This window comes from Hydra viridissima, unplaced genomic scaffold (genome assembly GCF_058129835.1).
Source record: "Hydra viridissima isolate aposymbiotic clone 2 unplaced genomic scaffold, HvirCarnegie_v1 scaffold_8, whole genome shotgun sequence".
Taxonomy (NCBI): domain Eukaryota; kingdom Metazoa; phylum Cnidaria; class Hydrozoa; order Anthoathecata; family Hydridae; genus Hydra; species Hydra viridissima.
Genome location: NW_028324307.1, coordinates 12550729 through 12575392, shown reverse-complemented (window position 1 = coordinate 12575392; position 24664 = coordinate 12550729). Strand labels below are relative to the sequence as shown.

Here is a 24664-nt window from a genome sequence, read left to right as displayed (position 1 = left end):
CTGGTATACAAATGCTTTCCTATTCTTGCAACAAGTGAAAATGTATTCCTATTTAATCATATAGCTTCTAAAAAACGAGCAATCTTAAAACTAAAAATATAGAAATGCTAATTTTTGTTAAAGGGAACATAAAGGAGTGAAAAAAAACTTCAGTTTTTAATAAATGAATATTTGATTAATCTTAAGCGCCTCTGATTTTTATTAAAATTTATTATCTCACCCGGAAAGCCTCATATTTTAGTTTTTTTAAAGAATTCTTTCGGAGCAGGAATGCTCTTTTTTATTGGTTTATTTTTTGGCAATTTGAGTATCGGTATTAAAATTTTTAAAACTCTTTTCTTGTTCTACTCATCTCCTATACTCTATACACATCAAAAATATTTTTTGTATTAACTGTTGAATTAACACCTGATCGAAAGTGTAACGGCATGCAATAACGTAAATGTTCTTTAGTTGGTTGATCGTCCGCCATTTTACACCTGAGTAATAAAAACGTTTAAGTTTACTTTAGCTACTTAATTCAAGGTCATAAATATTATATTGCGCAATAAAACAAGTCTGTATGCATTCACGCTCTGAGCTAGCCTCAAACAAATATTCAACACTAAAAGTAATTGATTACTTATGGGTACCCCTAATAAATTTTTCTCTGTAAAAGATTGTTTCTTCATTAAATTTTCTTGCTCATCTTTTGACTTTTCATGCTCTTTTGCCTTTCGACTTTGCTGCCACGTTTCAGATGTGACAATCGAAGGTAAGGGTTCCTTTTTGCGTTTTGGATATTTGGCCTGGTTGTTTTGCCCATGTTAAAACGTTTTGAATTAGAATTACGATTTTTGTTGCTGATTTTAAATTGAAAAAAGCTGTTTCTGGTTCTGTTTTTGCTGAAATATTATAATTAACCAAATCGCTGCTAAAGAAACCACGGATCCTGTTGTTCCGATAAAACTCACTTAATTATTTTGGAACATTTTGAAACAAGTTGGTTTTGATTTTTTTCAAATGCATTTGCATCATTTCAATATAGTTTATTTTCAGAAATATTAATGGTTAAGTATAATACTTTTTAATTTTCCAAAAAATAGCTTTTTGTGCCAATACTCACTTACATGAGGAGCATTGGTACATATCAAGAAGAGCCTTGGTAAACAACGTGTTTAAATTGATTCAGTTAAAAATTTCATTAAAAGTAAGTGAAATTTGAATAAAAAATTAAAACTTGTTTTTAAACCAACGAACTATTTTATCAAGAAAATGTAAACATTAAAAAGAAAAATACATAAGTAACTATTTGCGTTTTTTACAATGTAATATTTTTTTCGGAATATAAGGTTCAGAGTGAACTAATTATATCATTAACAGACACTCAAAAAAATATTTCATTCACCATATACAGTAAAATTGGGAAAAAAACCAACATAGCGGCTAAATAAACGATAGATAAATTTACAAGTAACAAATGCTTAAAACCTAACCTATACCATCTCCGGATAAGGTCATTATAAACAACATTTAATATGTGCATTCAAATGTTAAAATTGATTTAAAGTGGCTGAATATTTGCCTGCGTACAATCAACCTTAAGTAATGCTCCCTCTTCTCTCTTAGTAATACTTGAACTGCACACGGTGTCTTTATGTTCACATTAATTTTATAATGCTTTGTTAAATAAGTCTTTTTTTAAAAGGAAAATAAAATAAAAGAAAATATAAGCTACAGTGATTGAACATCATAAATAAGGCATACTTTTTTATAAGTGTTCTTTGCTACATTTATCCATTATATATGCAATAAAAATACTAGGTATAAAAATGGTATAATTACTGCTAATAATTACTGCTAAAAAACAACTAGGAAAAAAGAACCATAAAAGCTTAAACAAAATAGAGTTTTACGGAGCAGAGGGATTTATAGAATGTGATGTAGATTTGTCAGTGTTTAACGCATATTGGGTAGATGCGCGGTTGGAGTATCAGACTTTTCAATAATAGTAAACATAATATAAAATAATAAAATTATCTTCATGCAAATAACATACTTACAACTAGTCTTTTCTTTACTTATTCTTCTTAACAAATATTTCCATCAATTCTTCTCTAAAATCTCTTAAAAACTCTTTTCTCATATAATCCCTTAAAATTCATTACTCTTAAAATCCTTTTAAAAGTTTTAACATTCTTTTCTCATACAATCTTCTTTAAAATTTTTAAAACTCTTTTCTCCTTCTACTCATCTCCTACTCCATCTCTTCTCCTCCTCCTCCTCCTCCTTCTTCTTCTCTTTCCCTCTCTCATACACTCTCTCCACTTTTTGACCTTTTTATAGTTTTTTTTTGTTTACGGTTCATCATTTATTTATATAACAATAAGTATCCGTGTACGACTCCGTGTATATTGAATAAATCTCCGAGTATGACTGTGTACGACTGTGTTTGTAACTTTTCTCCGTTTCGCTTTATCATTAATTTATATGACAAATTGACTAAGTCTCTGTGTACCACTTTTCTTGGTTGTTGTTTGCAACTTTTCTCCCTCCTCACAATACATTATGCACACTAGATAGAATGCTTAATTTTTTTCTTTTTTCAGTCATGGCATTCAGGAATTAAATATTCTGTAAGCAACGAAAAACGGAGGAGAGTGCTTCTGCAAGTTTCCTACTCGTTCCTAAATATCTTAATAAGGGAACAGAGGTGAAATGGAAAAAAATGACTCATACTGTGCTATAAGATGTTAACTATTTGAAATAACATTTTGTAGCCCAGCATGTTTTTTGATATGAGCGCTGCATTTAATTGCTTCCAATACTTTTTTTTTTTATGAGGTTTTTAACATGATTGTTGAACAATCGTACGTTTTCTCAATTATGTGGCAACCGAATTTAATTCACTTATGGATACAATACAGAGATTTAAATCGCGTTGAAAATAGCAAGCACAACCATATAGGACCCAAACGGGAACCATCTAGGATGTTAAACGGGAACCGTACGGGATTTGGCCGTGGGATCTACACGGGAACCATATGGCAGAATATAAAAAAAAAAATCGAAAAATCTTTCGCTGCTTTTTTGTTTTCCCCGTATTGATCCCAGATGTTAGTTGCTGATGTTAGCCCCTTCAAAAAAATTTTTTTTAAAGACTTAGAAACCCTTGTTGTCAACGACTACTTTAGATATTAAGTATTGGCAATGTTTAAATATTAATATATACTTGTATATGTCCTTGTATTTTCAATTTTCATACAAGCATGCTAAAACTTTTTCATTTACAACTTACATAAATAACTCTACCAAAACCTAAATGATCATTTGATTTATTTAAAATGAAACAAATAAACATTAAGTTTTAATGATTATTTATAATGGTTGTTTATAATTTCCTTTTTTTAGAGTTTGTCAACAAGCTCTAAAAAATCAAAATTATAAATAATCAAATTAAAAAGAAAAACTATAAATTAAATCTATTTAAAACATATTAAGGAGAAATCTGGAGTCAATACGGGAAAAGGAAAAAGCAGCGGAAAGATTTTTTTTTTTTTAATTCTTCCATTATGGTTCCTGTGAAGATCCCACGGCTAAATCCTGTACGTTTCCCCTTTAACATCCCATTTGGGTCCCGTATGGTTGGGCTTGCTGGGTATACTTGTTCTCATATCGTTTGTAAAAGACATAAAATGACTACGATATAGCCGGAAAACTTAAAACTGAAAAATGAGTTTTTTTCATGATTGTTTTGATAAAAAACATAAATACTTAAGGGAAAAAAATATCGCATTTTTGTGATTTCAAGATGCAGAATACAAAAATTATTTTCCGAATTCTGTTATCATTGAAATCAAGAGTTTTGTTATAAATTTTTGAAGTTCGAGATTTTATGAAATTTGTAAGCTCTCAATCACATTTTTTCATGCAAAAAATACATAAATGTCTTTGATAATCATCATGACTTCTTGCAAAATTAGGCATTTTCAAAAAGCATGAAAATATTGTACCGCACAAAACACTGAAAAAGTAATTTTGAATGAAGAAATCAGTGTTGCCAATATGTTTTCAAAAAATAAAAAACAAATTAATCCTGAAAATGATAGAAACGATTCGGAACAACTTTAATGATAGATAGATTCTGAACAACTTTAAATGATAGAAACGATTCTGAACAACTTTAAACAAAAGAAAAGTTTCAAGGTTAGTTGGCAATCCCGCGTGAAATTTTGAAAACATAATACTTTGCTGAACTAAAACTGAAAATTTGGTAAACTTAATCATAAATTTTGGAAATTTTCTTGAAAAAGTTCGGTTCATAATACTGATATATAATAGTAAATATTTTACATTTTCTAATATTGATTAACCCCAAAGGATTCAGTTTCTAAACATATTTTGAATGAAATTTAACATAAAACTTTTGCTAAAGATCCTTGAAGTATATTTTATTAACTTACTTTTTATTAGTAATTGATCTACAAGAATGGGAATGTAATTTTCATAGGGTTCGAAATTAAAATTCTTCCTATTTCTAAGATCGAAAACTTAAAAATTAAGTTAAAAGTTCAAGCACCAATATTTTTCTTGGATGTAGTAATTCGATTTCAAAAATTTAGGGAATTCATCAATTCATGGAATTTAGTGTTATCCCAACAAAGGGTTTCTTTGAAACTCGCCGTGAAGTTAGCAGGTCATTTTCACAGGGTGTGAGATTATTGTAAACAGACTTCCCAAAAAAGACATAATATTAAAAGCATTATATTTATAATACGTTTCAGAAACACCTTTTGTTCATATCGTTCTTATTAAGATACATTAGTGTCGGAGAACTTCGATAGTAGTAAGGAACTAGTAACTCTAAACGTTGAATTTAATTACTTTGTTTTTCGAGGTTGTTTCATGGGATGGATAAAAAATGTGAGGCACTTGCCAATTCAATATTTTAGTTTTGAGTATTATTCAAAATTGATGTGCAGTAAAGGTTCGTAACACTTTCAACAAGTATATATAAATTAATGACATAAATTTATTAAGTAAAAAAAGAAAAGTCGGATAAATTCCATGTCTTGTTTAGTTTATCTCTTACATTTTAACAGTAAGTTAGCAATTAAAAGAAAAATGTTTGAATCTATATTTATGCAATTAACTACATTATTATAGGAAATCTATCACTGTTAATAAAAGAATAAAATATAATGAAGACTAACACCTCCTTTTTTAAATTCGGCTTTAGCATAAATATTGTATTTACACCAAACATTTTGTCATTTTACATTTATAAAGAAAGTGAAGCATGAAAATACACAAGAAACAAGACATGACAAACTACCAATCCATGCTAAAATGGCGGCATAGCCGTGCTTATTATAATATTTCCAATTATCTTTGAAAACTATTTCTGCGAATATGACACCCGCCAATCCGCTGCACCCTAAGTAAAGAAATAATTTAATACAAAATGTGATTAGGGTATCTACTTTTTATTAGGTTTAAAAAAAAAAAAAAAAAAAAAGAGGAATGACTAACCAGCTAAAAATGTAAACGATATAAGAAATAATCTTCCAATTGTCCAAATGCAATTCCTATTGATACAACAGCAGAACAATATAGACCATAATAGCGAGAGAAAAGCAAATCCTCCTCCAATGATCATTAGAATCAGGATCACATCTGCATAAAAGTTAAAAAGTTAAAAAGATTTTTAAAAAACCCTCAAAACTTCACATTTCACTTTCGTTTTCTAAATTGAGTCTACAAATTCAAACTAAAACACATTAACTTTAATTGAAAATTGTTTATTCAAAGTATCATAAAGAATAAGAATGTAAATAAAGTCGTGCCCTTTGATACGTTTTGGTCAAAACGCAGAATATCGCTTCTGGTTATTTTAAATTCAATCAGAATTGTTGCCTTTGTTTTCCAAAGTCCATCACTAATATAATCAGTGGCCCACCATGAGTCACCAACTGCCCCCACAATTAAACCAGCCAAACCAACTGCTGTACTGAACGTAATAAGCACTAGAAGTAGTATAGCACATGGAGAGGCCATTTGTAAAATACTATTAATGAAATATATTGAAAAAAATAGAGTTTATGCATATAAATTAATTAATTAGAAGTTTTGCAATTAGATTCGCTATTACAAGTCATTTTCATTTTCAAGGCTGAAAATAAGTAAACTCTGACAAAGTTTCACTTTAAAACTTGAAAATTATTTACGTTAAAACGTATTCGTTTTTATAATACAAAAACAAAAGTCACTACCTGATCCTAAACTTTATGCTTCGCAAGATTCTTTAAAAAGTTTCTTTAAGCTTCTTTGTAAAATTTCTCATTCTAAAAACTAAACATTTTCTCATTCTAAAAGGCTAAACATGTTTTGTAATAATCTGGATAATCTCTTTCCTTTGATATACTGCTCTCAGCCCTGGAAACGAACTATTTTAATTATGATAAAAGAATTCTTGAAGCTTCAACGATCTTGTTGTCTATATTGATAGCGAATGTTGTTTAAGAAAGTAAAGGATGCATTTCATGGGTTGTTCTCGTAAATATTCGTGCTTTTCCATTTCTCGTTCGTACTTTTAATTCATGTTGCATTGTAATTGTTTTGTTGAATTACAAAAAATGAAAAATGACAACGATACAAAAGTAATAATTGTCAATGTATTTCCATAAAAAGCTGTTTTACTTTTCAATATCAAGTGAAATTTGTACACTCCCAATTGTATTTTATAATTTAGCCCATTTTTTAAGCATTCGAATTATAACAATAACAATAATGCTAATCAAACACTTAAGGTTGAAGATAATTCCATTGTTTAGCACGTTTTATTAGACAATCTAAACAAGTTGCAATGTTTCTGCACCACATTATTTCTGTTTGAATTCGGAAAAAATGTTGAATTTCGTTCTTTTTCATATTTTCCTAAAACTTAAGAAAATAATTGTTTAATTCAACAAGACTTGTTTTTCAACGATATCTTAACCAGTGAAAAGAAAACATATTTTTTTTGGTGAAGTTAAGTTGTACTTCGTCATGAGAGGGTAGGGCAGGGCAGGGCAAGTTGAGCATCGGGGTAAGTTAGGCAACTAAAATAAAAACCACGCATTAAATGACAAAACAATATTGGGTGAAAGATGGGTATATATAATGGTAATACAATGCGCATCAAGTGGTTGTTTGACCGCAGTCAAGTGAGATGAGCGGGCACTTTTTCGATTTTAGACCAAAAAAATATATTTTTGCCATTTATCTGTTAGATTCCTAAAAAAGAATTTATATGGCATAACTAAAGTGTTGATATTATATCAATTTATTTGACTTACGATTATACTCAGCCATTTTTTCCTAAGTATTATAGTTCTCTTTATAACCTAACATTTGTGTCACCTAGTCTAGTCGGTGTAAGTTGAGCAGGTTTGAAAAAATTTAATAAAACTGCATTATCGGATAAAGAGAAACCAATTTTTGTTGGGTAAACATTTTAAGGTCTATAAACACTTTAAATTAACCATTATTAAATACTTTTAACAATTTAAAATAATATCTGAAATCTTTTTTTTTTAAAAATGTTAATATGATTTACAACTATTGAATTTTTGCTTCTTTTAAAAATATTTTTACTTAAATATTACTTAATAAGTAAAATTTAAGTAAAAATATTTTTAAAAGAATCTTCAATTATGTCAATAAAATATGTAATTATTTAAATATCAGTCTTTAATTATTTAAATATGTAAGACTAAAATTCTTAAAAATTTTAATCTAATCTTGAATTCCGTTTTTTATTTGTTTTCTGTTTATTATGATGGTACTGCATACTATATATATATTTTAATTATATGTATATAATTAAAATATATATAAATAATTTATATAGAGAGTTATATTATTGGTATATAACTAAAATATGTGTTTATATTACACATACACATAATTGTGTGCATACAAAGCTGTAGCTATGCAAATAGACACAAACACCCTCTCTCTCTCTATCAGACACACAGATCATCAAGAAAATGAGATTAACAAAATAAATTTCAAAATTAAACTCAGGTAGTTGCCCATCCATGGGTTATTAAAAATCTAGGTTGATTTTTTCCCAAGAATATGAAAGCTCCTTAAAAAATTATTTATTGCAAATGGCATCTTTATTTTAAAGAAATTTACTCCTAAAAATTTATGTTGTTTTGTTTATGAGTGTGCTGTTTAATACAAAATCAAAATGCCAGAATCTTGGACTGAAAATGAGATGGCTGGAAGTGAATGGATGGCTAGTTTTTTAAAAAGTAATCCTAAATTATCTATAAGGAAACCAGAAGCAACTAGCCTTGGTAGAGCAACATGATTTAATACTGAAAATGTAAAAATGTTTTATGATAAATTAGTTAAAGTTATGGATATATACAAATTCAGTACATAGAAAAATTGTAGCAGCAAAGGGCAAGCGAGATGTTGGTGCTATAACGTTTGGGGAAAGAGGCACTAATGTCACAGTGGTAACTGCTGTTTCTGCCTCAGGAAATACTGTGCCCCCAATGTTTGTGTTTCCTCGTAAAAATTACAAAGACTATTTTGTTAACAATGGTCTTCTGGGCTGTATTGGAATAGGTAATGGAAGTGGCTGGGTTATAGATATATATTTCAAAAAAATTATGCAACGTTTTATTAAGGGTAAGAAGCCTTTAAATGAATATAAAGTTCTGTTGATTTTGCACAATCATTCTTCTCATTTTCATTTTGAAACACTAAACATAGCAAAGAAGAGTGGAATATTCATGCTGTCTTTCCCACCACACTGGTGCGATAAGCACATCCACTAAATGTATAAGTATTTGGACCTTTTAAAAAGTACATATCAGGTGCACAAGATACATGGCTGAGGAGTAATCCTGGAAAAGCCATAAAAATTTATGATATACCAAAGGTTGTTTAAGATTTATTGTCATTAGCTTGTACTAATATTACAAAAGGTTTCCAAAGAACCGGTATCTACCCGTACACTGTAAACATCTTGCTGATGATGATTACAATCGTTTGTCACAGACCGTATTGAACCAGCAAAACTTGTATCTGAGCTATTACGTGGAGCATATTCTGAAGCACGTTTAACATTATCGTTAGGTCAATCTGTTAAAGATTATATTAATAAAGAGACAACATTACTTATTCCTAAAACTCCTGAACCATTTTCTCCAGAAACTGTACAGCCTTACCCAAAGGCATATCTGAAATATTCAAACCTTAAATAATTTGTTGAAATTTAAAATATATTTTTAATTTATAATAAAGCTATATTTTGGTTTTATAACAGAGTTCATAGTACTCATAGAAATGCATTAGTTTGTTTATTGCTCGACTTACTCCACACAGTTACTCAACTTACCCCGCAGGGGTAGGTTGAGCAGCATGGTAAACTTTAGGGAATATTTTCTCAAACAAATCTAAAAACGTATTTTTTTCTCAAGCAATTTTAGCAGATAAAATTATTTTTTTAGTGAAAAAATTTATTAGATTTAGTAAAAATTGCTCAAAGAGCCCTGCCCTGCCCTACCCTTCTAAAAAATTTAAGGTTAAAAATAGATTCAAAGCTTGTTTACCAATAAAACACCATGACTAAAATAATAAAGAATTTACAAAATTAAATTTATCATCAAAAAAAAAGTAAAAATTTACATAACTTACATAGTAAAAGACTTAAAATATACTTAAGAAGAGATTATAGTAGTAATGTGCAAACACTACCAAAATTAAAAATATATATGTTTTCATGTGTAGCTGTAAACAAAAGGCATTGATGAAGTTACAAATTAAAAACAAAGTTAACTGCAGCAGTTTAGGTAGAAATGATTGATGATTGAAACGCTGGAGTCAAACATCAAAAAGCGAAAACAAAAAATTAAAAAATGAAAATATATTTTTAACTGTTGTAGGTTCCATTTAAAATAATAATACGATACTTGGCATAGTTATTGGAACAATTCATAATCACTAAAAATCGTAAAGTAAGATAAAAATGAAAAAAAAAACTTTAATTCAAAGAAGTTAATAGAACTTCTTCATGAGGTGTTAACAAGCCTAAGGTTTCAAATAGGTTCAAAGCACTTATCTGATGTAAGTTATATAAAAATTAATTTCAAATTCCTGTGTCAAATTGTTCTTATAGTTAATACTTTAAAAAAATTTATGCGATAAAAAAAGAATAAAAATGTTTCATAATGATCTGGATTAACTCTTAACAATTTGTTGCGTGCTGTAGAAACAAATTTGTGAGTTAAGAAACAGCACATGTAGCAAGGAGAGTTCCACATGTAGACATGTTCCTTTTCATAATCAGTTGCATTCAGCTATGAGGTAAACTTTTTCCTTGATTTAAAATTGTTCTATAACTTTTAAATTAATAAAATAGTTTTGAGTCAAGAAACAGCATAATTAAGGAACAACAATCTATGTAATCGACGTTATATATGTAGACAATAAGAAAGCTCATTAGCTGTCAACAAATGTAACGTAAGTTATTAGAAAGACAATGCTCATGTATCATGCGATATTTCTTCTAATATTGGGTGTTTTTCCATTGCGGTTCGTACTTTTCATTATCAAGTGAAGTTACTACTTTACTATATGTATTTTTCAAATTAAACCCACTTGGTTAAAACAATTGAACCATGGAAATGACGGTAATTCAAATAAAACAATAAAGTTGTTGATAATACTTTGTTTAAGCCACGTCTCAGCAGATGTCCGAAACAAGCCTCACGTTTTTTGCTATTAGATTAGCAAAAAAAAGAATTGTTGATTATCCTTCTTATTCTTTTATTCCTAAAATATAATAAGACTATAGAACTTTTTAAGAATGCAACTTATAAAAGTTAAGTATATAGAGATTTGTGAAAATATTCTGATTAAGTTTAAGTTTGATTTCTCATGCAAGCTCTCATCTTCATCATGAAAAATAATAAATGAAATGGTGGAATTAATGGAGTGACCTGATAAACATCCTTTATTGCTAAAGTTTTTTTACCTGTAAAGTTTTTTTATTTATTTTTTCTGTCTATAAAATGTTAATTTAATTTTCTCTTAAACCTTTTAAGCTTTAAACGTTTTTAAAAATGAAAGTTGTTCTATCAAAAGCAGAGCTCTAACTGTGATCTAACTTTGGTTTAAATAAGAAAAATAATTGAAAATTTCCTGCGATCAACTTTAGACATGTTAGGTCGTGGTGGACTTAGTGGGTTCTTCAGATTCGATAGATAAAATTAAGTAATCATCTTCAAGGCAGTCCTCTTTGGAATTTACCATTTACCACCAATAAGACCTCTCAGTTTTATTGATATGCAAAATTTTTTATGCTGTTTGTAGAGGAAAGTTCCAGCAATGCATCGGATCAGCGCTCGTAGCTCTTGACGTTGATGGTATTAATCTACGTGATTAAGTTATCTTAGTGGGTTTCCGACCATTTGGAGTTGATATGATGCTTGCAATGAGTTCCAATAAATTGCTTTGGGTGGAGTTTCTCCATTGGGAAAAACGAAGTTTGTGTTGAGCTATTGTGGGACAGCTGTATCGAACATGGATGAAGTCAACAAAACTGAAATTAAAAAGGAAGATAATAAAGCAGTTTTTGATGGTGTTGAATTGAAAGTCAAATGGAAATGGAGTGATGGAGAAGGCCCGGACCGGTTGTTTAACAAAGACGCACAGTATAGGACACCAAAATGCACTATGTGGTTAACAGAGTATGACAAGAATGAGATGGGATCGCACAAAGGTCAAATCCCTTAATGACAATTATTCAAGATTGGGTAAAAAACCCGCGATTATTGATTTAAGCAAGGTTTATCTCCAAATAAAAACTGATATTTAGGAAAGGCTTACCTTCAATTAAAAATTGAACCTCTTTAGCCGTTGCAAACTGTGGTATTTCAAAACAAAAGATATTGCCTAGCACAACTTTGTCTTGGATTAAATGTTGCTATGATTATCCCTAGTGAGTGCCATTATTGATCAAGACAATTTGGTCGATGCGTAGAAACTGAAGAAAGTGATTATCTTTGATTTTATGACAGTGTAACACTGGGTTTCTGACGCCTCACTGGAAAACCAATTTTGAAATCAAAAGCGACGAGTGAAATGTTGATTCGAAGAAGACTAAACGTGCTGCAACAACCATTAAGTTGCATTATGCTAATAGAAGACTCGTTCTTTCGAAAGATAATTTAACTGACGCATTAACAAGAGTTCACAGCAAGTGGTTCAACAAACTGACTCTAGTTGAACGTCAATTTAGTTGTTTAGAGTTGCAGTGGCAGAAACCGAATCCATTTCCAATATCTATCACAGAACTGGAACTTTGGAGTGAATTGAACGTTAAACTTTGTTCGCTAAGCAATTTCACGTGCTATTGAAAACGTCGTTCGAAACGTGATCAAAAATTGCGAACCATGTCAGTTGGTAGATCCATTGCCTATGCGGTGGGTGAAGGAGATACTAAGTGTTAAAGAAAATTGGGAGAGATTGACTATTGACATCACACATTATGGATAATTGTTCCAAAATGTTTTTGAGCCTAATTAAATAGAGTTTTTCAAAATACGCATTGTGGCGAAGCTATCAAGCTTACACGAATGTGTTGCCATAGTTCAAATACTCCGTCTAATCTTTAGTGAACGAGGAGCGCCGTGTGAAATTTTGTATGAAATATTAATGGACAACGAGCTGACGTTTAGAACAACAGAGATAAGATGTTAAAGGATTGAGAAAAGAGAACCTTCCGGTAAAAAAACATGGACAAAAGATTTACAATTGGCGACAAACTTTGGCTAAAACCAACAAGTGCGAAGTGTCATACCAAGAGGGAACCAGCTACAATAACTCGAAATGCATCGAACCAAACCTTAGAAGTAAATGGCATTCCTCTTCATGTAAAACATATCAGTCCTAAAAATGATACTCATTCATTGCGCATTATTCCTGACGTTAAAATAGAAACGAGTCCTGACACTTGTTAAAAAGCACGGAAAACCATGAAGAGTTAATTAAAGATGTGTTAAAAACAAACGAGGAAGGTATCGACACAGAATGAAGACCCCAAGAAAGTGGCCGCATTTGCAACGGAGTGCTCGGGAACGGCGAATGCCTTCAAAATACCTCAATTGGTGTATGATCCTTGAGGATCAAAGAGGAGTGTAATTCGGTTGCGTTACCAAATTAAAAACTTTGATAGTTGTTACAAAAATAATTGTAAATATGTATTAATTGTAAATGTATGTTAGATTTTATGATGTTTTTGAGGAATATTGTTTTGTATAAAAGGAGAAAATTTGTAAAGATAGATTTTTGTTAGAAGAGAATATTTGTGTCATTTCATCGATGAGTTGCTTGAAAATAGCAACTTCTAAAAAGTTTTTTGAAGTTGCGGGTGTTCCTGGGTTTCTCAACTTCTTTTCTACTGTGATGAACAGAGCTTTAATTCTGACCAGTGCAAAATCTGTTCTCACAATTGAGTCACTTGAGAGCCATTCACTTGTTTTTTTAAATGTACAAAGCAATGGGAGTATATCTTGGAAAAGATGCAATTCTTCAACAACGTGGATCAGATTTCAAACACATTATTGTCTAAATTTTTCAGCTCAGATATTAATTTTTAATTTGTGTAACACAGATATTGTCTCAACAATTTGTCTGGTTCAATCATGAGATTAAGAGGAAGAACTCCATTTTTTTTACAGGGCTTTGGAATGTGTTTAAATGCAACTCCAATATGTTGCCATATTCCGCCTAGCAAGTTTGACAAGGATTGGTATGGGAGAGTCTTATTGTAAATCTTCTGCAAATTTGATTAAAAAAAAATTTTAGCCTGTATAAAAGCAGTATAAGATTGAAATAATGAGGTAATCCATACGAAAGAAATTATGAATCATCTATAATATTTAGTAGAAACGGCATTACATGGCAGTGTAGAGCTAGCTTAGAGGTAGAATCAGCTATAGAGCATAATGGCTCAGACTCAGATTTTTAACGATGTGTTGTTATTGCAATTGTCTTCCAATCAAGATCTTAATTTTTTTGTTCATTTTGTAAGAGACACTTGAGTAGAAGAGAAAGTTTGCATTTCACAAGTGTATTTGCAGTTTTACACTTACTTTTGGATGAAAATCAAAATAAACTCTTTCAAGGCCTCAGACTCTGCAGTTTTAAAGGGGACATTTACTGCATATGATTATATGTATAAACCGCTCTTTTTTACGCAAAAAATGTTGTAAAAGTTATGGTTGCGGTTAATGTACAAGCCAGAAAACTAAAATGCTCATAAAATGTTAATTCCACCGTGAAAATACTTTAAAATTTTGATAAAATATTTTTTTATAGTGTATTAAAATATAAATTTTTACCTGCGGTATATACATGAGTATATACGGTAACCTAATAAGAATTCTTGTGAGTGACTTTTCTATTTCTCTTTTTCTTTTGCTTTTGATTCCATATTTTATTGGTGATTTTTTTGAGTCAGGCCAGTCTCTTCTTTTTTCAGGCGAAAATCGAATTTTATCTTCCATAGACTTTTTCTTTATATCTTTTAGCTTATTACACAACTATGGGTGCATGTTGTTGAGATGTGTTATCATTGTTGAATTTGTGTCACCTAAATATGAGAAGCGAGATTTAATCTCTTTTTCATGGCGATTGAAACATCTTGGTATTAATTCTGTAAAGTAAAATTAAAGGATAATCTTAATGACTTATATAAGAAAAAAAAACTTTAAAATATATTCGGTAAAATGCGGTTAAACGAGGTAAAATGCGTGCTACGCACTTTAACCGTATGCGGTAAAAATGCGTATTACGCATCTCACGACTTTATTGCAGAAAGCGTTAAAATTGCGTAAAAATGTGTAAAGATGCGTAAAAACGGTAAAATTCCGCAAAAAACGGTAAATATAGGTAATTCCGGCAATTTGTGATAAAAGTTAGTAAAAGCGATAACTACGGGTAAAATAGAGTAAAAAATAATTTTTTTCAATCAAGTCAGGTAGTTGTTAGATAATTAATTGCCTCCTAAAATTAAATTCGCCTCCTACATAAGCTTGACTAAAGTTAAGAAAGACTACCCGTCTAAAAGTTCTTACTTTAGTGATCTGATTAGTATACCAAATCCACTTCAAGAAACTATGTCTCTTTGGAATTACTTTACTAAGTTTGACAGGGAGGAGGATAACATCTCTGGCTCTTGCAGGAAATCAGGATTTGCTGAGTGCATAATGTGCAAAAAAATGATTAAGCTGTCTCAAGGTAGCATCAGTGGATTTAAAGCTCACTTTAACCGCCAGCTTTTCAAACAGTAGACAGCAGTTTGGTTGGATTTTTTCATTAACAAAATAGGATTAAAGTAATCATGTTTGATATTATTTTAAAGGATTAAGAATGTGGTTTGCAACATAGTTAGTCTTTTACATTAAAGTCTGCGAATAAAAAATTATAGTAAATTGAAATATGTCTTTAATATATATTTGTTTTAACAAAATCGCCGGCGGTGAAAGAATTAAAGGGTTTTTTTGGGTTCCTGAAACCAAAACGCGTACTTATACTAACTGAAATAAAAATTTGGGATTCAAAAAACCAAAGTATCGTCTTATCTTTTCAGATTTATGTTATTTTGAAACTAATAACTCCTGTGCCTCAGATATCTGAATCCCATGTTCTGAAAGCTTATGAACAGTCGGGGGAATCACATAACAAGAACACTTCTCTAGAGCCCTAGTTTCATGGCAATATTAACCAATACTTTCAGAGTTCAACTCATAACTGGAGCAAAGTGATGTTTGCTCCAGTTATGAGTTGATGAAAAAATCTTTTACTGGCATTTAGTAGAATTTAAATCCCAGTAATTTCGCGAAAATGAGGTAAAAGAAAAGATGTGCAAAAACCGAAATTTTTCAGCAAAATGCGTGCTACCAATGATTTATAGCAAACTAAGACGCGATGTAAAAAAGCAAATAGAGAGAGACATCCCGCATAGCGAAATGGCAGCTTTAAGAATATATGGATAAATTTCAAGAACTGGTGATCACTTCGTCTCCCTTACATCGCAATAAGCTACCAAAGAACCACAAAAAAAAAAAAAAAAAAAAAACTTATCTTTGTATTGTCAAAACTTCATTGGAAGACATAGAGTGGTTTTGCTAGCTCAGTGACAACATGACAACTTGATTTTTTGTTCTTCAGGAGGAAGATCTTTACAAGTGGGTGTTACTGATGCTGCAGCCAACATAAAGAAAGCAAGCATTAAAATCAAAGAGATTAGTGATCATCAAACCTGTACCAATCACCTGCTCAACACTTGCTTAAAAAAGTTTGTATAAAAATCAGAAGGGCTCAATTCTATAATCAAGAAATGTAAAGGACTTGCTCAACTCACCAAAGTTTACTGGACTAGCAGGACATCAAGAAAACGTGCGTGGAAACAAATATAGAACCAGTCAAAATTATTCAGCCTATGAAAACTAGATGAAATTCAAACTTAATGACACTTAAGTCAATCCTCAGATTGAAGACTGGTTTACTGGTTTACTCATAAAACCCTAAGCAAGCCAGATGCTCAAAGTTTGATTCAAGATGAGTTAGAGTTCAATAGTATTTACAACATTTTACCGTTTCGGGCAGAATATAAAGGATCCTCTGATTCCTGGTCTCAAGAAAAACAGGTGACCATCCTCAAAGTTCAAAAAGGCACTTACTTTCCAAAAGAACCGTAAATGGCATTGAAGAGCGTAACCATAAAGTTGCAGAATGCCTACAGAACTTCATTGAAGAATTTGAGAAAAGTCTACCTAATAATTGCATTAGAGCCAAATGCTATAATGTGGGTTCATTTCTACACCCATATTATAGACGATGTGGTCAAGAAAATGGTTGATAATCACTTAACTATAATCCAGTTCTACGAGTCATTGAATGATGATCACTCTTTGGTAGATAAAATAGACCTTGACGAGGCTATGGATCTAGTGGACCTTGAGTTTTTTAAAGACAGGAGGCAGGTTTCAGCCCAGCGCTCTGGGACTTCACACCTAGCAAATCAAAGCTCAAGCCAACCTTGAAACTTGAATGTGAAATATATCAGACAATGGCCTAACCTGAAAGGGATGTGAATGCTTTGAAATGGGGGAAACAAAATGAAAATAGGTTACCTTTGCTATCTGCTCTGTCTGGAAGTTACTTGCCTATACCTGTAACTTCCGGTTCATCAGAAAGTATGTTTTTATTTTCAAAAGTATGTTTTCACCGGAGACTCAACTCACTGGAGAAGACTCAGTAATGTAGAAAATTTAAAACTATGACATAAAATCTGTGTTCTTTAAATAGAAAGCAATCTTATTTCCCACTTCCCTTCCTTCACATGTAAATATTAAGAAGGAAGGGAAGGGAAGAGACGGTTTATTTACCTTTCAAGCTGATTTTTTGCATTTTTTAAAAACTAATAGACATTTGGGGCCTGAACAATATTCACAGGTGCTGGTGAAGTAGGTTCAGGTGTGTGCTGGAATTAACATTCCAAATGAATTATTCCAAAAATGCAGCTAGAAAAACATAACTAGAACCTTAAAGCCATCTCCTTTAGAAAATGTTATGATAAGAAAAGTATTCAGATAAGAAGTGATAACCGGTTAGCTATAAAGTTTTTGGGATCAGTTAGATGGTTTCATTGTTAATTTCGAATTAGAGGAAAAAACTTTCATCTTATAAATAAAAAGAAATGCCATTTCAAGAAATTCTTAATTGTGAATGTCAGGCTCCATTTTCATTATTTTGTAGAAATTCTTTCATCTTTTTAACTATAGCTGAAAAAACAATTCTGCTTTTTGCTATAATTTTGAAAAATTAACTATTTTTTAAAAATCCTACTTTAACATTTTGAGATTGGTTTAAGAACCTTTCACTGTTACTATAGTGGGTTTCATACATTCAGCAGTTTAAAAAGAATTATTGAGTTGTTTAATCTTTCTCTCGACGATGTCTAAAAAGAGGTACTTTCTAGATGGTCGAGTTTCGCCCAACGATATGTAAGCAAAATACAAGATTTTAAAGATAGTTCATACAAACCACTTACGTCTGTTGGTATAAACTGCTAAACAAATGTAGTTTAATCAAACATTTTTAAAACACTGAATGTATTATGCAATATGCAATTTAAAACTAAGTAAAAAGTGAACTTGGAATACTTAAAACATTTAAACAATGCAAAGATCACCAAGCAACACTACCAACTTTAACTGTGAAAGCAGAATTTTCTCTTGTTGATCAGCAGAACAACAAGAGAAAATGATTAAAAAGCTGAGAGGTTTGTTTTACTTTTCTAAACGTCATAACCAGGCCACATTCACTTGATGACAGGAAGCGCTTTTTCAATAAAAACTTTTCTCATTTTTATCCACTTGCCATTCGAGATTAAAAAATTGTGCCTTTTCACAAAAATCGTGAAAAAGGCACAATATTTTCAACTCCTTTGGTTAGTTGATAGTTTTTTTAACTGGTTCTTGTGTAATAAATGGCAAAATTCTTAACTTCGCATCAAACCGATCCATTTTGGAAACACGGAATCTAGGTCATGCACTTGTTAAAAGAAGCATTACCTTTGTTATATATCTTTTTTATATAACTTACCGATATGGTTTTGGTTCTTAAGGTTTAAAATCGGCTCTGTTCTTTAGTTAATCATAATCATTTTTCATCAATATAAAGGACATGGAATACGTCTTAAATTCAACATTTCCGTGTTCGAAAAACTGAAAGTGACAAAAAATAAGAGCAATTCTTTCCTTTATATTTTCATCTCTCAATAGCGGCATTAAGGTAAACTTTATCTGTCTTGTTTTCATAATTTGCTGATGATTTTAGTAAGAACTTAGAACCTTTCCTCTATTTTTTAATTTCTCTTCTTATTGTGTTTCCATATTCGCTCTGAGTCAATAAACGCTTAAAGTTTACTTTCAAATCTTCGTTACTCAATTCACAAAATTTTCCTTACATTTCGGATATAATTTCCCTTGTTTGAGCGCAAGTTTCGCTTTTTGGATTAATGACAAAAAATGTTTCTCTTTACATTAACAATGAAGAAACAAAAAATGTCATAATCAAAAGGTGTGCAATTGAGCAAAGGAAGCAATGAGTAAAATATTTTTGAAAATATCGTTATTAAAGTTAATAAGCTTTATTTTCTTTATAAGATGCATTTTTCTTAAAAAAATTTTATAAGTTCAAACATTTTAAGAAATTTTTCTTAAAACATTTCTAAAGCTCATACATTTTTAGAAATCGGAAAACTGGTTTGGGAAGCGAAACTGGTTTGGGATGCGATATTTTTAACTTTTGAATATTTTTTTAATTTAGAGTTCATGCAAAATTACTTAACCTATTTCTTTTTTTTTTTATTTTAAAACTACATAAATAGATTTTTAGGTAAATTTAGGTAAATTTTTGGTAAAAGTTGTACAAAAAATTTTTAATTTATAAAAATTAAATTTGTTTAAATGTATTTAAGAAAAGAAAAAAAAAAATGGAAGATTTTTGCATATTTGCAAAAATCCGGGACACAAAGTTTCTTTGAGAAGAAAGTAGAAATATTGTAATATATAATAGAAAGTATCAGAGTTGTTGATATTATTCAGAGGTTTGGGTAAACTGGGGTAAAAGTAACCAAAAACAATAGTGAACGAGTTCGCAGATTTGTTTCTTTTGTATTTATTTAACACTGAAACAAAAAATCAGTGTGGCGCAGTATAGTAGAAAGCTTTCTGTTCTCTCTAAAGATGTGAAAAAATCATTGAAAAATTTAGCAAGTTTTAAAACTCTCACCCTAATAAAAAAAGAAATTAGTTAAATTAGCATTTATTTCTCGAAATTATAACTAACTTTTACTATACTAAACAGGCAGTTACGTAGAAAACATTACGACGATCAAGATCAAGATCAAGATCAAGATTTTCTTTTCAAAATTGATTTCGCTAATTTCGGAATAAAGCTACGAGCGAACATTTTTATAGCGGAAAAGTAAAAATAATATTTGCATACGCAGGTGCTGTTGCATACGCAGATGTTTATCACGGCAAAATTAGTTTATAATTAATATGTTGATTCATAGATAAGCCAACATTCCGAGAGTTGAAGGCCAGTGTTTAAGTGCATTTGATAATTTCGAGAAACTAAAGTAGAATGATGAGGCCACAAACTCAAAGCGTTTAAAAAAATACGAGATTCACTTCAGAGAAGTTTTAGTTGAAGCTCAGCAAGTGCAACATTTGAAAAAACGGAGATAAGACAAAGGCATCAAAAGGTGCTTAATGAGTTATAGAATTTGGAAAGATGCATTGCCTACTCAAAATAAAATAAGGTATCAATGTGAAGCTTCTAGTCGCAAGTCATGAAATTGAGAAGTTTTATGCTTAACCAAAAAATACAAACGCGGCGGAGAGTTTTTTTGATTAAAAAATGGAAACCTGCTCCTGTCAATGAAACAACTGAAATTAAATTGATTAACAATTTTTTTTAACATTTATTTTCTAATCAATTATTTTTGGGATAATTATTTTTTAATTATCCCAATTAAAAGCTTTGTCATAAAAGTCGGACAAGTGTCAAATGCGTCACCAGATAGTTTCGTCATATCATCTTAAGAAAGATGTGGAAACTCATACAGTGCCACTCAATCAGGAATAACATCAGGTTCTTTAAGTTTAATCATTTTATCTCATTATTTCAGTTTCTTTAACATTTATATACAAAGTTGTCTATATTCGATGGCTACTCCATTTTTATGATTCATTTTGTTAAGTTCAGTGGTCATGTGGTCAACGTTAAAAAAAGCGATTATGTCATTGAACAATTGGAGTCTGAGTAAAAATAAAGTTCTATGTTGATTTCTTCATCCGAAGAGGTAAACTTGCTGGAATTGATCCTGGGTGGCTGTGGTGGGAATTGATCCGGGGTGGCTGGTTAAATGTATGCGGCGTTATTGCAATATGCTCCTACAATTTGTATATCTACAACAAAGCGATATTTCATCATACCATTCTAATATAAAAAAAATACTGACATTGGCTAAGACGGAACGTTTTACAATGAAACAAAAAAAACATTCAAACAAACAATATTTCGAGTTACATCCGGCATCAGCAATGTTTAGGGTTGGCCTTAATAAATAAATAACCAATTGTATCAAAAGATTAGAGTTTTTCTTGATGTTAATACGTATTTTGCTGAAAAAAATAGATAAATAGTAACTCATAACAGATTTTAATTGATAAAGTTCAATATGTGTTACATCAAGAACTACCCTTTTAGTTAATTTAGAACGATTTTCTTAATACTTTAATTCATTGTTATCGAAGTTTAACAAATTTATTTTCACCCAATTAAAAAAGGAAAAATAAACTTTTCTTTTTTTAATAATAATGGATTTGATTTAAAAATTTTAAAAATGATTTTTATTTTATTTTTTTCAATTTTGTAGAATAAGGTATTATCTATAAAAGAAATAAAAAACCAAAATATTTTCAGATTAAAAAGCTAATTGACTTTGATGCTAAACTTCAAAGTACAACAGTTTAATTTTTTTAAATAAAGCATTGGTTGTAAAAGTATTTAATATTACTTAACAATACTTAATAAAATTTTAAAAATTAAACAACTTTTTAAAATATTTTCTAATTCGAGTTTTGTTCGCTTTTGTATATTTAAAAAAAGAGTGAACTGATTTTCATACTGGAGTTTGCCAAAGTTCGGCTTTATCTCATTATTCGTCAAAAAGGCAGAGCCTTTAGTTCATTTTTACTAACTAATGAGATTTTCTGTGCATTAAGATTTGGTGGCTCAATTCTCTTGACAGGGAAAACGAAGAAAAGGAGAGAGCACGGATGTAAACAGGGCCGGATTAAGCCTTTTTAGTGCCCAAGGCACAAACCCACATCGGTGGCCCGGGGCCCCTGATTTTTCGCTGACTGTGACCGCTGGTATGTTCAATATTATGCAAAGAAAGCATCTGTTAACAAATATGTTTGTAGTTTGTACTAGTATCACTCATATAAAACCTATAATAAACTATTTCTGTATTAAAATTAATAGTTAATAAATTTTGAAATAATAATAAACAAATTGTATCTTTTATTAGACGAAAAAATCAAAAAGATACAGCCATTTACCTTTTAAAGTTTTTTTTTCTAGATTTACATCTACCAAAGTCTTTGAGTATATCTTCAAAGTTATTTTTGCGCAACATATCTGCCTCAATCATAAGTAGAGATAAGGAATCGAGCCTTGTTTCATTGTTGATCTATGTGGATTTTTTGTACGTTTCAACTGAGAAAAAGAACGCTCAGTTGAACAGTTAGTAACTATTAATGTTAAAAATATGCGGAAGGCGATTTCAACATTTGGAAAGGCACACTCAATATTGTCTCTAACTATTACTTGGTATAATTCTCCATGATTGAACGTGTTGTTTTCCGATTTTGATGCAGCTAAAAACTTGTGTCGAATAAATGAACGAAACTGTTGTAGTTCAGTATATAAATTATTGTTCAGATCTTTTGGATAAGCATTTATTAGTTCTTCACAACACTGAGATGTTTGTGATAATGATCCATCGACCAAACAAGAAAAGCGAACTCCTACATCATTATATACTTGTCTTCGTCTACTCATTTCTGTCTCGAGTCGTTAAAGCGCAAAAAAAAAAGTCATTAAAGCGCGAAAAAAATAATTAGTTTAAAAAAAAGCTAAATAGAAAAAACCGGCTTGTTCATAGCTTAATTTTAAACCATTCAAGATTTTACCAAACTTGAATGTGAATTTTTATTATAATATATTTCTTCATTTTCATAGCACTTGTTCTATTTTCAGTTATTTCTGGACTTAAATTTGTTAAAAAAAACCATTTCTTGAGGACTTGTGGTGCCCCAAAACGCTTGGTGCCCAAGGTATATGCCTTGTTTGCCTAATGGTTAATCCAGGCCTGGATGTAAATGTTTTTGACCATGAATAAATTTTCTCTACTTATACTCTGCCTAATATTTTTGTTAAAAGATTAAACTAAATGATTTTAAAAGTTGTAGGGAGTGCACGTGTGTACATCTAATACAAAAAACGACAAAATATAAATCATGAACAAGGGGTGGTATGGCGGCGATATAAAAATGTTTAAGTTGCTTATATCAAGTTAAATTACTTAACCTATGGCAACAGTAAAACAGCTTTTCAACTATCTAACTTAAAAATACTTTTAATGCATATTTTTTGATGGCAATCATTCTGTCATAATCTTTCAAGAACAAATCTGTTAAGCCATGAAATGAAAAGGTGAATTTTTAAAGCTCATCATACGAATAACATTGTAGTATTTATTGGCAAGCTCATTATGCGAACAGCATGTAACGAATAATGGCATAAATTAATCATTTATTAAGTGAATTTTACGTGTATATATATATATATATATATATATATATATATATATATATATATATATATATATATATATATATATATATATATATATATATACAAAATTCTATGAACAAAGATATTGAGTATTCCATATTGCTTCAACCTGCTGCTCTGAATTCTGGAATACCATTGCAATGTGCAAAAGCCTTGAAATCACTCCCAGCTAACCCAATTTGTTTACGGAAGAAAAAGAGAAATTCGAAAAGTTGGGAATCTAATAAAAGAGTAGATTTAATCTTTATAAATTCATACCTTAATCAAAATCGAAGAATACCAGATGATTATTAAAGCTTGACAAATTAAGAATGGAGAATATTTCTACAAAGCAACGCTGGCTGCGATCCGAATTAATAAAGGTGAAAAAGATCAGGGGAAAAAAGTCTAAGAATATTTTTTTCCCTTTAACGAATACTGTAACAATAAAAGTATGCAAAGTCCATTTTCATAATACATTGTGTAACAGCCAGAAATCCTATTGCAACATTCTTGGAAGGAAAAAACCACGGCTCTAAAACGTCATCATCAAGCAACAAAACTAGCATGGTAAGAGGGGGTTAAACCAATAAGAAAAAAATCACTACTTTAGAAACAGATACTTTCGCAGAGGTGGGATGCACTAATTTATGTCCATTACAATATGAAAAAAAATCGAATAAAATAGAATAATAAAATAGAATAGATTTTATAGCTTAATTGAACAACAATAATAGTAGTATTTCTTGCACTACTCATAAAAAAGCTCTTATTTATTTTATATTTCTTTGTTAAATAAGTCATAGTTTATTGGCAAATTCAAGTAAAGTATAACTTACAGTGATCTAACATCATGCAATATTTTATTATTATTTTTATAAGTAGTGTATGCCATATTTACCAATTATTTGAATAATGAATATATAGTTATAAAGTTTTGTAATTACTACTGCTTGTATTAGCAGAATTGCATAAGTTATGTATATTTAACTAAATTTATTTGTACATAAAATATGCAATGGCACTATATTACAACAGAGATTATTCTGCTATTTATAAAATTGCTTACCGCTCAAATTATGCATAAGACGGAACAGGTTTTCATGGAAACTTATCTTATTACCATGTATACTTTTAACTTTTTTAAAGAGGTGTCTCTGGTCTGAACTCGTTTTTAAAAGTTATAAAATGGCTGCAACAT

The 24664-nt window shown here is 30.3% G+C and overlaps 2 protein-coding genes, 2 long non-coding RNA genes and 1 pseudogene across 6 annotated transcripts in view; 2 read left to right on the top strand and 3 right to left on the bottom strand.

The window, feature by feature from the left end:
* LOC149885174 (uncharacterized) overlaps positions 1 to 24664 on the top strand; it is a 146914-nt pseudogene that overhangs the window by 53234 nt on the left and 69016 nt on the right. The gene's annotated exons all lie outside the window — the stretch shown is intronic.
* On the bottom strand, positions 5039 to 6378 carry LOC149885181 (uncharacterized). Its single transcript, XM_090095218.1, has 4 exons — positions 6252 to 6378; positions 5826 to 6046; positions 5512 to 5655; positions 5039 to 5416 (listed from the first exon to the last, which is right to left on the bottom strand). The coding sequence occupies exons 2-4, from the start codon at positions 6034 to 6036 to the stop codon at positions 5250 to 5252; spliced, it is 522 nt and encodes a 173-aa protein (XP_089951344.1). The 5' UTR covers positions 6037 to 6046; positions 6252 to 6378; the 3' UTR covers positions 5039 to 5249.
* LOC149885178 (uncharacterized) lies at positions 10689 to 24656 on the bottom strand. Its single transcript, XR_016454797.1, has 3 exons — positions 24533 to 24656; positions 14385 to 16248; positions 10689 to 10812 (listed from the first exon to the last, which is right to left on the bottom strand). It is a non-coding gene; the product is annotated as an uncharacterized LOC149885178 (long non-coding RNA).
* Positions 10884 to 13354, top strand: LOC149885180 (uncharacterized). Its single transcript, XR_016454796.1, has 2 exons — positions 10884 to 11016; positions 11198 to 13354. It is a non-coding gene; the product is annotated as an uncharacterized LOC149885180 (long non-coding RNA).
* On the bottom strand, positions 20893 to 22813 carry LOC149885179 (uncharacterized). Of its 2 annotated transcripts, none has more exons than XM_090095224.1 (2): positions 22188 to 22813; positions 20893 to 21029 (listed from the first exon to the last, which is right to left on the bottom strand). In XM_090095224.1, the coding sequence occupies exon 1, from the start codon at positions 22687 to 22689 to the stop codon at positions 22276 to 22278; it is 414 nt and encodes a 137-aa protein (XP_089951350.1). In that variant the 5' UTR covers positions 22690 to 22813; the 3' UTR covers positions 20893 to 21029; positions 22188 to 22275. The 2 variants fall into 2 exon arrangements, with proteins under 2 accessions (XP_089951350.1, XP_089951351.1); XM_090095225.1 differs by having other exon boundaries at positions 20933 to 21060.